General features: G+C 49.8%; 1 protein-coding gene across 1 annotated transcript in view; it reads right to left on the bottom strand.

The window, feature by feature from the left end:
• LOC136456563 (uncharacterized) overlaps positions 1-7,897 on the bottom strand; it is a 47,651-nt gene extending 39,754 nt beyond the window's left edge. The window contains exon 1 of the mRNA XM_066456470.1: positions 7,770-7,897. Within this exon, the coding sequence (XP_066312567.1) occupies positions 7,770-7,897 (128 nt within the window). The remainder of the gene's footprint in view (positions 1-7,769) is intronic.
• Positions 7,898-15,135: the final 7,238 nt, after the last annotated feature.

Below are 15,135 nucleotides of genomic sequence, written 5' to 3'. Positions count from 1 at the left end.
TCTCTACTTGTGAACCCTTGGTTTCATCAAATTCAACATCATGAACTTCCTCAAGAGTACCACTATTTAAATTCCAAACTCTATATGTTTTGCTTGTAGTGGAATAACCTAGTAGGAATCCTTCATCACATTTCTTGTCAAACTTGCCCAATCTAGTGCCTTTCTTCAAGATATAGCATTTGCAACCAAAGACCGGAAAATATGCAATGTTGGGCTTTCTATCATTCAAGAGCTCATATGGTGTCTTCTCTTTCAATCGGTGATAATAGAGGCGGTTGCTACAATAGCAAGCCATGTTGATAGCTTCGGCCCAAAAAGATTGACTCACATTGTACTCACTAAGTATAGACCTTGCCATATCAATGAGTGTTCTATTCTTTCTCTCAATAAGACCATTTGATTGAGGTGTGTACTTGGCCGAGAATTGATGTCTAATTCTAAATTCATCACACAACTCATCAATTCTAGTGTTCTTAAACTCACTACCATTGTCACTTCTAACTCTCTTGATGGTTGTTTCAAACTCATTGTGAATGCCTTTGGCAAATGATTTGAATGTTGCAAATACATCACTTTTGTCCACTAGAAAGAATACCCATGTGTATCTTGTGTAGTCATCCACTATTACAAAGCCATATTTGTTTCCACCGATACTAGTGTATTGTGTTGGCCCAAACAAATCCATGTGCAATAACTCAAATGCTTTGTTAGTGCTCATCATGCTTTTCTTAGGATGGTTGTTTCCAACATGTTTGCTGGCTTGACAAGAGCTACAAAGCTTATCCTTTTCAAACACAACATCTTTCAAGTCTTTAACTAAGTCATGCTTAACCAATATATTCAATTATTTCATTCCAACATGACCAAGCCTTCTATGCCATAACCAACCCATGCTAGACTTAGTGAACAAGCATGTAGATAATCTAGCTTCACTAGCATTGAAATCAACCAAGTATAGATTCTCATATCTAAAACCTTTGAAGATCAAATTAGAGCCATCTACACTTATGATTTCTACATCATCTACCCCAAATATGTATTTGAATCCAAGATCACATAATTGTGCCACGGATAGCAAATTGAAGTTCAAGCTCTCTACTAGCAACACATTGGATATGCTCATGTCATTTGGTATTGCAATCTTACCAAGCCCTTTGACCTTGCCTTTGCCATTGTCACCAAATGTGATACTATCATAACCATCATTGCCATTGATGTTGATTGAGTTGAACATTCTTACATCACCGATCATGTGTTGAGTGCACCCACTATCAAGAACCCAATGCCTTCCTCCGGCTTTGTAATTGACCTACAAAAGAAGATCAATTCTTTTTAGGTACCCAAACTTGCTTGGGTCCTTGAAGGTTAGTCACTAAGCTCTTTAGTACCCAAATGGCTTTCTTCTTTGATCCCATCCATGGTTTACCAATGAACTTAGCCTTCACACCATTTATGCCCTTAGTAAGCATATAGCATGAATCAAGCTTAAGGGAGGATATATTAGCATTTTTGCTCTTGTTTTTGCACTCTTACTCTTTATGACCAACTTGCTTGCAATTAGTGCAAAATCGACCATTGTTCTTCACAAAACTAGTCTTGTGAGGAGCAAAGGCCGCCTTGCCTTTCTTGGGGGTATAGCCCAATCCCTCTTTGTAGAGAGACGCTCTTTGGCTACCCAAGCACATAAGCAAGCGGTCCTCACCACCATAGGCCTTAGCCAAAGTGTGAGTGAGCTTAGTGACCTCCTTCTTGAGGTTCTCATTCTCAACCATTAGTGAGGCATCACAAGTGAGACCATCACTACTAGATGAGGCGGAAGTAGATGTACTACAAGAAGGATTAGTAGGAGCAACAATGATAGGTATAGATAGTGATGTATCAATTAAATCATAAGTTACACCTACATCACAAGTTTCAACATGCTTCTTTTTATCTTGTTCATTAAGCAAAGTGGAATGAGCCTTTTCAAGCTTTTTGTGAGCCTTACTAAGCTTCTCATGGGCTTCCTCTAGCTTCTCATGAGTTGCTTTGAGCTCATCAAGGGCTTGCTTAAGGGCTTTTACCTCCTTATTCAAGCTCTTGCATTCCCTTCTCTTAATGTCAAAGTGTTCTTTAGCATCTTCTAGCATGTCAAATAATTCATCCTTAGTAGGTTCATCATTATCACTATCACTATCATTTTCATGTTCATGTTCATTATCATCATCATATTCTTCATCACTTTCATCATCACAAGATTGTACCTTAGTGGCCTTAGCCATGAAGCATGATGAAGATTCAAAGAGAGAAGGCTTCTCATTTATAGCAATGCTTGCAAGAACCTTCTTCTTGGTGATCTTGTTGTCATCACTATCATCATCATCATCACTTGATGAAGCATCACTATCCCAAGTGACTATATATGAACCACCCTTCTTCTTCTTGAAGGCCATCTTATCCTTCTTCTCTTTCTTTTTCTTTTTATCCTTCTTCTTGTTCTTCTTGTTGTCATCATCATTGTCGCTATTGTATGGGCATTGGGCGACAAGATGATCTTTACTTCCACACTTGAAGCACCTTCTTGACTCTTCTTTGTTCTTGGATGAAGATTTCTTTCTTCTTGCACGGTAGCCCTTCTTCACCATGAACTTGCCAAATCTTTTGACAAAGAGAGCCATCTTCTCATCATCATCATACCATGAATCATCCTCTTCACTTGATGTTTCTTGTTTAGCTTTACCCTTAGATGATGTGGCCTTGAATGCCACACTCTTCTTCTTGTCATCCTTCTTCTCATCTTTCTTCTCCCTCTTTTTTTCCTTCTCATCATCATCTCTATAAGCATCATCGGTCATGATATCTCCCAAGATTTGGTTTGGTGTCATTATGTTCAAACCGGTCCTCACTAGTAAGGTGACCAACATGCCAAATCTTGCGGGCAAATATCTCAAGAACTTATTGGAGAAGTCCTTGTCCTCTATATTCTCACCAAGTGCTTTGAGATAATTGACAATCACTTCCATCCGATGGAACATGTCCGACACACTCTCATCTTCCTTCATCTTGAAGCTTGCAAACTTCTCTTTGAGAATATATGCCTTTGCACCCTTCACGGCTTGAGTGCCCTCAAATGATTCTTCCAATTTCTTCCAAGCTTCATGAGCCATCTCAATATTCTTGATTTGCTCAAATGTTCTCACATCAATTGCATCATAAATGACACTTAGAGCAATGTCATTATTTTGGAGAAGCACTTCTTCGGCTGCGATGGGATTTTCTGGATCCTCAATCTCAATTTTGGTTTCTACCATCTTCCACACCTTTCTATTGATTGACTTGATATGTGTGGTCATCTTTGACTTCTAATAAGAATAATTTGAGCCATCAAATTAGGGTGGCTTCTTAGTGTTGTTGATTTTAGCTATTTTAACACCGAAGGTTGTTAAGTCTCAAATAACGGTGACCTCGGCTCTGATACCACTTAAAAGGTCCTAATGGCTAGAGGGGTGGTGAATAGCCTAATAAAAATTTCTACAACAACACTTAACAAAATAGTTAGACAATTATGAGGCGAAGCAAGTGTTGCGCTAGCCTACTCAAAATGCAAGCCATCTACCATAATTCTAGTTTAGATAGTGTCTATTCACACAATAGCTATGACACTACCCAATGTTAGTGTGCTCTCAAAGGCTAACTAAAGAGCCACACCAACCAAGCAAGCAAGCTCTCACAACTAGCTACACTAAAGAGCTTGTCAACTAGTTTGCAGTAAAATAAAGAGAGTGATCAAGAAGGTTATACCGCCGTGTAGATGAAGAAACCAATCAATCACAAGGATGAATAACAATGAAGACCAATCACCTTAGAATTAATGATGAACACAATGATTTTTTACCGAGGTTCACTTACTTGCCAGCAAGCTAGTCCTCGTTGTGGCGATTCACTCACTTGTAGGTTCACGCGCTAATTGGCTTCACACGCCAAACCCTCAATAGGGTGCCACACAACCAACACAAGATGAGGATCACACAAGCCACGATCAATCCACTAGAGTACCTTTTGGCTTTTCACTGGGGAAAGGTCAAAAACCCCTCACAATCACCATGATCGGAGCCAGAGACAATCACCACCCTCCGCTCAACGATCCTCGCTGCTCCAAGCCATCTAGATGGCGGCAACCACCAAGAGTAACAAGCGAAATCCGCAGCGAAACACAAACACCAAGTGCCTCTAGATGCAAACACTCAAGTAATGCACTTAGATTCTCTTCCAATCTCACAAAGATGATGAATCAATGATGGAGATGAGTGGGAGGGCTTTGGCTAAGCTCACAAGGTTGCTATTTTTAATAAAAATGGCCAAAGGTGTGAGCTATAGTCAGCCATGGGGCTTAAATAGAAGCCCCTATGAAATAGAGTCGTTGGCTCAATTATTGGGCTAACTGCGCGTCGACCGGACGCAGCACCAGACGCTCTGTTCGTGATTACCGGACATGTCCGGTAGGTCGACCGGATGCGTCCAGTCTCTCCCAAACCGCCACGTGTCTAGTTCAAGACAAGGTAGCCGTTGTAGCCCACACTTTCATGCGATTGGATGCTTAGAGCGGACGCAGAACTACAAATGATCGGACGCCGAGCCATCAAGTCCGGTCGAGTCCAGTAAGCCACCATGGCTGACCGGACGCATCTATTAGAAACTAATCGGATGCTAAGCCTCAGTGTAAGGTCGAGTACAGTAAGCATCCATGCTCGACCGGACGCGTCCAATCACTCTAGACCGGACGCTGCCAGCGTTCGATCAACTGCACTACCGAACACCAACCATGTAGATTCATACTGGACACGTCTGGTGTGGCAACCGGACGTGTCTGGTCGCACTATGTAGTTCAGTCCTGAGTCACATACCGGACGTGTCCGATCTCCATATCGGACGCATCCGGTCATTCTGTGACCAGCGTGACTAACTCATTTTAACTCTAACTTCTTCAACCTTGCTCAAATGTGCCAACCACCAAGTGTATCACCTTATGCACATGTGTTAGCATATTTTCACAAACATTTTTAAGGATGTTAGCACTTCACTAGATCCTAAATGCATATGCAATGAGTTAGAGCATCTAGTGGCACTTTGACAACCGCATTTCGATACGAGTTTCACCCCTCTTAATAGTACGGCTATTGATCCTAAATGTGATCACACTCGCTAAGTGTCTCAATCACTTAAAGCAAAATGGCTCCTACAATTTATACCTTTGCCTTGAGCCTTTTGTTTTTCTCCTTCTCCTTTTCCATTCCAAGCACTCGATCATTACTATGGCATCGCCATCTTTATGTCATGATCTTCATTTGCTTCACCACTTGGAATGTGCTACCTATCTCATGATCACTTAATAAACTAGGTTAGCACTTAGGGTTTCATCAATTCATCAAAACCAAACTAGAGCTTTCACTCTAGCTGGAGTCTTTTCTAACTCCTTTTTCTCCTTCCACTAGTTGATTCCGAGGCGGTGGAATTGACCGTTACAAACTTTCTGAGGCACACCACCATCTCTTGGGTGCTCTCCGGCGATGCCTAGCCATCTAGGACCGAAGAGTCCAAGAGTAACAAATGCAAATCATGAGATTGACAATATGCACAAGTGCTCAAGCGGTTGGATTGCTCGCTTTTTGAATTTCACTCAATCCACAATTTGATTTGGCAAATTTGATCAATCACTCACTAAGAGGGGGTTGGGAGAGTTGGCAAAGCTCAAAAACATATGTGTGTATTGGTAGAATCAGCAGCCTCCAAAGGTGGAGGCTTGGGGGTATTTATAGCCCCCTTAAAAAACTAGTCGTTTTATAGCCGTTGCCATACCGTATGCATACTGGACACGTCCGGTATAACTTACACTATGCCAACGGTAACTGAGTTATAGTGAAGTTGTGAGACATTGGAACTCCCAAAGAATCTCGGAACTTCCGACCCTCAGTACATTTGAAAATGAAGTAACTGAGTTGAAGTTTGTGAGGTGTTGGAACTCCCGACGCATATTGGAACTTCCGACAGTCGGAACTCCCGACCCTCAAGGCATTTAAAAACTAGTCGTTGGCCTCTGGTCGTCCTATGACTAGGACAGTGAATCATCTAAGTCAGTTAGGCATGAGATGTCGGAACTCCCGACCGTCGGAACTCTCAACTTACATTAGAACTCCCGACAAACCAACCTGAGAAGAACAATTTTACCATTGCTGGGCAAATACCAGACATGTCCAGTACTGCCAGACAATAAAAAACAGATTAGCTCTTTTGTCTCTCAAACACTCAAAGCTCACATGGGTTGGCTTGAGCACTTATGAAACATTATCTATCAACATGATGCATCCCTCTTAATAGTACGACATTTCTATTAACTCAAATTTAAAAGTATAACGAATTTAAACCTTTTGAGTTGATCTCTTTCAATCGAAGCCGTGTATTCCAATCTTCATCAAGTAAGGGTGCCAACATGTTGGCTTTGATCTTTTTCACTTGAGCATAGCCATCTTGAGCACGTGACTTGATTCCATTCATCAAATTCTTGAATAATCGCAAATGTATCAAGTCACTTTCATCAAACACTCCAATAGTGATTTGATCCTTTACATTAACATGACCATCATAGCTTGATTAGTACCTCAACTAAATGCAAGTACTTCTTTCTTCACCCTAGCTAGGTTCTTCAGCCGCCAAGCTGTCACTTGCCCTTCACCCTTGCTTAGTTCCTCGAAGCCTTTCCTTGCTATCTTCACCATCTCAAGCCATCAAGTCACATATTATGTTGAATCATCCATTCATTTGTATTGTTATCTTTTTCATTTCAATTTAGCAAGCTTCAAATATAAGACCATTCCATATGCAATCCCTCATGTCTCATTAATTAATTCTTACGAGCTTGCTTTCACACAGTACATGAAAATCCCACAATAAATAAGCCTTTGCATGAATTCCATTTGCATTGTTGTCTTGTGCTTGGACCAGATTGTTTATACAACAATACATCATTTTGGCTTTCATTAAGTACCTGTGAGATAACCTATTACGTGTCCATACTTAGCAAACGGGTAAGACCTTTAATCACGTTGTCATTCAATCATCCAAAACCCACTAAAGGGCTAGATGCACTTTCATCATCGTACTCCCCTGCCCCCGTCGCTGCCACCATCATCTTGTCCTTAGAGGAGCCCATGTCGTCTCCGCTCCGGGCGGCGTCTTGGTACTCATGCTTCATGATCTCCAAGCTACAGGCCTAGCTAGCCAGCTAATAATTACTCACACGCTGCCGTGTTGCTGCTGCAGTTGCTGCACTGCTACCAGGCGGGTGAGCATGCCCCCACTGCTTTGTGCCCCCACTACCATGGTCGGCGAGCGTAGCTGTTGTACTGCTGCCAGGCAGGGGAGCATGCCCCCACTGCTAGGCTCGCTGGCCCCCGGCAACTTCCATGCCTCGATGCTCGGCGATGAAGGCACTGCTCAACGATGGTTTAAAACAGCCTTGCTCACGCCCAGATGCTAAAAGTGAACGATTTTGATAGTTGGGGTACTAGTACTAGACGGTTTTATAGTTGATGGTTAAAATTAAGCCAAACACAAGAGTTAAGGGACAAAAAGTGGACTTAATCCTAAATTATAAAAGATGTCCTGACCTACGTACCACTAAAAAGTTCTAACACACCTTGCTATTATGACGCTAAACTTTCTTACCTTCCATGCACATTCTATCCATATTTACCTCTAACGGTGTCAAACCGCAGCGGAAAAAGTCTAAATACCCTCCGGAATTTATTTTCTCCTTTTCTTTTAATCCTTTTATTTTCTTCCCCATTTTATTTTTTCTCCCGTCGGAGAGCGCGACGGATAGGTCGTCCAGCGCCTTGCGGCTCCTCTCCTCGCCCTGCATCGCCGTCCAGAGCTCGCCACACAGGGCCGGCGGTGGGGCGCGCGGCCGGCGGCAGGGTGCGCGACCGAGAAATCGCAACCGCGGTGGAGCTGGGCGAGGTCTGTGGTGATGTCCCGGCAGGGAGGAGGAGGCTGCGGCTGCGACGTCCGTGGTGCTGTGCCTGGAGTGGGAGGTGCTGCTCGCCGCCAATAGCCCGGGCAAGCGCGAGCAAGGAGACTACGTGCACGGCGATGAGGACGCGCGTGCGGCGTCCACGGCGACAAGAGCAGACCAGGGCAGGAGATGCTCAGCGCCTCGAGCACGACGGCGGCGACGCTCCATGCCGTGCGGTCGAAGCCAGACACTGGCGCCCCACCCCATGGCGACGTCGCCGTCGCCCAGACGGCCAGAGCAAAGCGGCCCTCTCCGTCGACCTACCGGAATGGAGCGCGATGCGCTCGGTGCCATCGTCCTCGTCACGGAGGTCCATGCACTGCCGCAGGTGGGAGATGTCCATGCGGGACCTGTGTCCACGCGCGGGTGGAGCTCCGAGGTTCGTGGGTGGGCCCACCAACCTCTCGCGGCGGCACGGCACTCGATCCGGCGGGATCCATGTCCATGCGCGGCCCCACGGGGTCCATCTGGGAGCCGGTGACGCCCGCCCAAGGCTGCGCGAGTCGCCGCACGATGTCCATGACCAGGCCTCGCAATCGCGCCGAGCTGCCACCGCACATGCCCATGCCCTGTGCGAGCCACCGTCACCACCACGCATGCCCGCTCCTAGTAGCACTGCACTGGCAGCGGGAGCGAGAGCCAAAGCCGGAGGATTAGCCGGTCGCCAGGGCGGTGGGTGGACGTCGTCCCCGGCGCGGGGAGCTCTGGGACCGGCGCGCGAGGCGTGATGAAGCAGCGGGGCAAGATGGTGTCGGTCCTAGCTAGGGAGAAGGGGCGTGCGCCGTCGCTCATGAAGGCTACGTCGTCGTTCCTGTTCGGGTGAAGGAGAAGAGGAAGGAGAGTCTAAGGTATGGAGCCACACGCGGCCGGCGGCGAGCTACGCGCGGGCAGCAATGGTCTCGGGGTGGACTAGCCTCGCCGCGCGCATCCATCGCTGCCCTCCATGTCGGCCACGCGCTGACGCTCGCGCAGGGATACACGATGATGTCGCTGCCCTCGATGATGTCACTTACAGCTTAGGCCCCACCCGGCAGAGAAAGAAAGAAGGGAGAGGGGACAGGGTTATGAGAGAAGGGTATTCTGGACATCATAACTGGTCGGGCCCGCATGTCAGGGCCACCAAACTGTGAAAATCTAACCGAAGACGGACAGAATGGCTTGGAAGACAAGAAAGTTTAGCGTCATGGTATCAGGGTACGTTTGAACTTTTTTAGTAGACTGTAGGTTAGAACCATCTTTTATAATGACACAATACTAAAAGGCTCAACCGGTTTGGGTTGGTGGCGAGTTCGTGTCGCGCTCACGCTCGGTTGGCGCTCTTGTATTGCGTACGCGTCGTGTTCAGGGTAGGGACGGGTGCCTGCTGCCCGAACAAGTCGGCGCTCTTGTTTTCACCTGTTCGCTTCGCCGAAAAGCTAGACTAAAAAGTTTTGTCCATTGATTTATTGTGAGAAAAAAATACTATAGGACAAACAAGTTAGGCTGATAAGTTCAAGCCAACGTATTTGTCTCGTGCCGGGCAGGGCTGCCGGCCGAGCTCCGCGGCCGGGGATGTCAACGAGCTCCAGGCCGTCGATTTGGGTCAGCGAGACGCTGTTCGCTCTTCCAGGTCCGAGTCCCGACGGCCACAAGTATACAAGGAAGTACGCACGGCTAGTTGTTTTAAAAAAAACAAACTTGGTATAAAGTAAATTTCCATGATTATTATATATAGATTATATAGATTCATTTATGGGAAGACAAACCCTGTTACCAAGGTAAAAAAACAAAAAACTATTCGTTGCTCGAGTGATTCTCTCCCTGCGCACGCTCGATTTCCTGGACGTCAAATCCTCTGGCCGTTCTGATCTTGTGCGTCTATTCCTCGTCGCGTCACCACCACCAGCATGTTCAGTTGACTGATTCGTATTGTTGCTGGTTCATAAAAAAAAATACTACGAACTAGTTTATAAGGAAAAAAAATATTATTTCAACTAAAAATTTACGATCATTTATCGACGAGCCCCAGCTAAACGAACAGGCTGACCGACGCCCGCGCTTACACCGCAGCGCCACGAGTCCCACGCACATCTCTCTTCGGGTGTTGGTGACCGCGTCTCCCGCACCTTGAAACCGCCCTTGCCAACATGCCGCCAACCTCGCCCCCTGTACGGGGTTTCGTAAAAACAGCCGCTGTTGGGCCCCACCACGGACCCATGCCTACATAACGCTACGTCCTCCTGAGGGATAGAGAAGAATGGAAAGGGGTAGTCACCGTCGCTAGGTAGTTGTTGTAATTACATTTTATTGGATCATATTTAACTATTCCTGTTTGGGTTGTAATTCTGTGTTCAATTTTTCTTGCATTCTAATTTATAATCTAGTTAAATTTTATTGTATTTCGAATACCTCTATTTTATCAATTTTTCTAATAAATATTAAAATATATGAGTTTATATAAATGCACCGTCAAAACATATTCCATCAATAATTTAATTGTCGGTGTTTCGGACCGGGGGTCTTCAACCAACTAGTGAATTAGAACTGCGTGCCCCTAATCCCGGATGGTGATGCAAAGAGACACAAGGTTTATACTGGTTCAGGCAATCGACGTCCTACGTCCAGTCTGAGAGATCGATCTTGTATTCCTTGCACCGAAGTGCTCGTAGTAGGGGGTTACAAGCTAGGGGAGAGAGGGAGCTAGTCCCAGGTCTTGGCAAGGTGTCGTGTGGGCCGTCTAAGACGTTGCTCTCAGGCGGCAGGGATGTGCGTGTGTGTGTGTTACAAGGTGTTCTTCTCCGTCTGTCCCCCTCTAAATGGCCTAAGTCCTCTCCTTTTATAGCTGAAGGGAGAATAAGAACAGTACATGTGTTAACTATGCGGCGTCGTGCCAACAGGAGCGGCATGTCCGAGCCCTGTGGCCTGTTCCTGTGGCGGCGTGGCCGTCGGAGTGGTCCGTCCTTGGAGCACTGGGGCGGCATGCCAGTCCCATCCGATCCTGTGCGTCGTGGGAGCCCTGGGACTGCCTCGGAGTGGGTGGGGCGGTGGACGTGCAAACCACTGTGGACGGACTGTGCGCGAGGCTGAGGCTTGATCGGTACTGAGGCCGCACCGCAGTGGGGGGGGGGGGGGTCTCGGCGGGCACGAACCCCAAGATAGCCGAGACCTTGGTGTACAGTGCCGAGGCCTCGAGTGGGCGGCTGATCTGACGCGTCGGCTTGGAGGTGGTGATGACCTGGGCCAAGTTGTCCGTGCGATATTGTTTTCGAGGCAGGGATCACGGTACACAATGTAGTGTGGGCGCTGATCGTGGGCACAGCGTTAGGACACAGTGGCCGGTAATCCCCGCCGTGCCCTGTCCCAGCCGGTATGGCGTTGATGCGACCTCAGGTCCCGTCAGCCATTCTGTGGCGTCGAGCCATCGTCCGGCTGAGATTGCGGGAGTGGTTGAAGTATTAATGAGACATGACGTGCTGTCAGGAAGACCGGCCGAGGCGGGGGCGACGGACTATGGATAAGCTGGTCTCGCGCGATACGGGGAATGAGGCCTCGCATGAGACGGAGAGCGGAGCCTCGCGCGGGACGGAGATCAGAGCCTCACATGGGACGGAGATCGGACTCCTTGCTGAGGCCTTTCATGAGAAGCCTCGCGTGATACGGAGAAGGCACCCCCTGCCGAGGCCTTCCGTGGAGAGCCTCGCGCGAAGCGGAGATCGTGTTCCCTACCGAGGCCTTTCATGGAGAGCCTCGCACGAGGCGGAGATTGCGTCAGGATGCCGAGACCTCCTACGCGAGGCTCGAGGCGAGGCGGAGGGCCTGGTGGGCTCGAACGTGGCGGGTGCGGGGCCCACGGCTTAGCTTCCAGCTTTGTTTTTTGATGGGACTTAAGTGACCCCTTTGATTGTTCGCTCGGGGTACCCCGTTCTAAGGTACCCGACAGTAGCCCCCGAGCCTCCGGGGGAGTGCGTGCACTCTCCCTGAGGGTTTGCCGAGGCTTGGTTTATACCCGCCCCCGTAGGTGTTGGGTTTTGTTTCTTGAGGTTCCGGTGGGTGCGCGCGAGCGCACTCGCCGGGTGTAGCCCCCGAGGCCCTGGAGGAGTGGAGTTACTCCTCCAGGGGCTTTTTTCATTTTTGCGTTTAAGCGAGTAGCTTTTTTATCGCATTTGCCGAGCCCATAAGCGCAAGTTCGGGTTGCGGGGGTCTCGGCGAGGCTGCAGGAAGAGCCCTCTAGCCTCCGCACAGAGCGAGAGGTTCGTCAGGGGTCCCCCTAACTTTGGGTACGACCCTCACGCTTCCTTTCGCTCGGAAGGAGGCGTGGAATGTGCCAGGCTACCCTCGATGGGCACGAGCGTGGACACCTCTGATGAGCTATTATCGGGTGAGTCCGAGTGGAGGCCCATACCCCATTCGCTAGGGGATGGCTAGTGGTCCAGAGACGCACTCCAAGAGTACCAGAGGGTTTCTCTAGTGGGTGCCGAGGCCGTTCGCTGGGCCTCGGTGGCTCGGTGCCTCCCTACAGTGGGATCCCATTCGGAGACTTCCCTACCAGTCTCGGACATGACTTAGGACGCCCCGAGCGACTGTTTGCTCGAGCCTGGGCCATTCATAGGCTCACCCCGAAGTTGTCCCTAACTCTGTTGCCCTAGGGCGGCTGTTGAAACCTCTTGGAGGCCCAGCCTTCGAACCCCTGGACCGTAACGGGCTCGGTGCCCTTTATCATGTTTTGTAATTAAACCTCTAGCGTGGGCTGGGACCGTTTGTCTTGGTCTTGGGTGCAAGAAGAGCCCTCGAGCCTCCGCCTGGAGCAAGAGGGCGGTCGGGGGTCCCCTGACTTTTTTATCTGACCCTCACATATCCTTTTCGTTTGGACGGAGGGTTTGTTTGCCGAGCCCATTCTGGTCTCGGCAAGGTTGCAGGAAGAGCCCCTAGCCTCTGCGTGGAGCTAGAGGGCCGTCGGGAGTTCCCCTGGCTTTTTATACGCCCCTCGCGCGTGAGGGTTTGTTTGCCGAGGCCCCTTTTGGGCGCGAGCCCGGGTTATGGGGTCTCGGCGTATTTGCAGGAAGAGCCCCCTAGCCTCTGCACAGGGTGAGAGGGCCGTCAGGAGCTCCCCTATCTTTTTGTATGACCCTCACGCTTCCTTTTCGCTCGGAAGGAGGGTTTGTTTTGTCGAGCCCCTTTGAGTGCGAGTCGGGGTCGCTGGGTGTCGGTAAGGTTGCAGGAAGAGCCCCCTAGCCTCTGCATAGAACGAGAAGGCCATCGGGGGTTCCCCTGACTTTTTGTGCGACCCTCACGCTTCCTTTTCGCTCGGAAGGAGGGGTGGAATGTGCCTCGCTACCCTCGGTGGGCACGAGCGGTGGCACTTCCGGTGAGCTGTTATCGGGTAGTCCGAGTGGAGGCCTGAACCCTGTTCGCTAGGGGATGGCTAGCGGTCTAGAGACACACTCCAAGAGTACCAGAGGATGTCTCTAGTAGGTGCCGAGGCCGTTCGCTGGGCCTCGGTGGCTCGGTGCCTCCCTACGGTGGGATCCCATTCGGAGACTTTCCTGCCGGTCTCGGACACGACTTTGGGCATCCCAAGCATTTCGCTTGCTTGGGCCTCGGCCCCATATAGGCTCGCCCGCGGTCGTCCCTGACTCTGTTATCCTGGGGTAGCTGTCGAAACCCTTTGGGGCCCAGCCTTCGAACCCCTAGATCATAATAGGCTCAGAGCCTAGTTCCTTCATACGAAAGGAATAGGCCGTGGGGAATATCTTCCCTATTGGCTCAGCAACGGGTGGCGCGCCTTTTGAGGCAGTTTCATGGGGAGGCAAAATGACGCCTGCTGCCATAGTGGCCGAGCGTGACGTGGTGGATGGGACATAATTGTCCTTGCATTTAATGTGGGAGACGTGGGCGCGCGGGCCGACAAAATTGGCTCGTGGTTAACTGCGCCGGATCGGGGGGAAAACCTCCCCGATTTCGTCGCCCGTTCGTTTCGCCTCCTCCCTACATAAATACCCGAAGGGTCCCACCCCTCCTTGTCTTACTTTGCCTGCATTAGCACTACCTCTGTCGAGCCACCGCTAGAGCATCGGGTGCCGGGAAGAAGAGGAGAGAAGAGCGAGCCTAGGGAGAAAGCGAGAAAAAAGCGAGAGCGTGGGAGAGAAAGAAGAAACTCACCACCGCACCCGATTCCTCCATCGCACCCATGGCTGGCGACATCGTCGTTGTCGAGGCAGACCCCTGGGACCCATCAAACGTCATCGAGGAGATGCTTCAGTCGCTTGTCGACGGTGGACTCCTTCGCCCGGTGATAGACCCCACCAGGCCGGAGTGGATTGCTCTGTACGACGAGCCAGAGCTGAGGCCTCGCAATGGCTACGTCATGAGCTTCATCTCCTTCCACGAGCGCAGCCTCAGCGTCCTAGTGGATCGGTTCATGTGGGCGCTCCTGCACTACTACGGCATGGAGCTACACAACTTCAATCCCAACTCTATCGCTCAGGCGGCTATCTTTGTTGCCGTCTGCGAGGGGTATTTGGGGATTGCTCCCCATTGGGAGTTGTGGCTCCACCTGTTCTAGGCGGGGCATACTAACAAGCTAACGGGCACGTTGGGTAAGAGGAAGGCGACGAGGGCCGGCGGCTGCACTCTCCAAGTGCGTCAGGACTGCCTGCACCTCTACATCCCGGCCCAACTTGCGTCCTCCAATCGCCGGTGGTACACGAGTTGGTTCTACCTCCGCAATGACGATGGAGGACTTCCCCCCTACATTGGGCAGATTGTGGGGAGTTGCCTAGAGAGGTGGAAGTACGGCGTCCTGAAGGATGACCAGCCCAAGCTGCAGCCGCTTCTAGAGGGGCTGGCGAGGCTATGGGGCCATGGTCTCACCGTGGCTGTGGTCGTGGCCACCTTCCACCGTCGGAGGGTGCTGTCGCTGATGGCTCGGCGCCGGTGGCTGTTCGAGATGAAGCCGGGTGAGCCCATTGAGGGCACCCGGATGTCCTCCTCTGCCCTTTCTGATGAGAAAATTCTTCGTCAGGTGGGGGAGACGGTAGAGGTGAAGCTGAGGGGCAGCAACTTGACCCCTATCGCGATGCGGCCGTCGCGGGGGTTCCTTTCGCTGG

The sequence above is a fragment of the Miscanthus floridulus genome, chromosome 1 (genome assembly GCF_019320115.1).
Source record: "Miscanthus floridulus cultivar M001 chromosome 1, ASM1932011v1, whole genome shotgun sequence".
NCBI classification, from domain to species: domain Eukaryota; kingdom Viridiplantae; phylum Streptophyta; class Magnoliopsida; order Poales; family Poaceae; genus Miscanthus; species Miscanthus floridulus.
The sequence above is the reverse complement of the archived record's forward strand: the minus strand, read 5'-3'. Positions and strand labels throughout refer to the sequence as shown.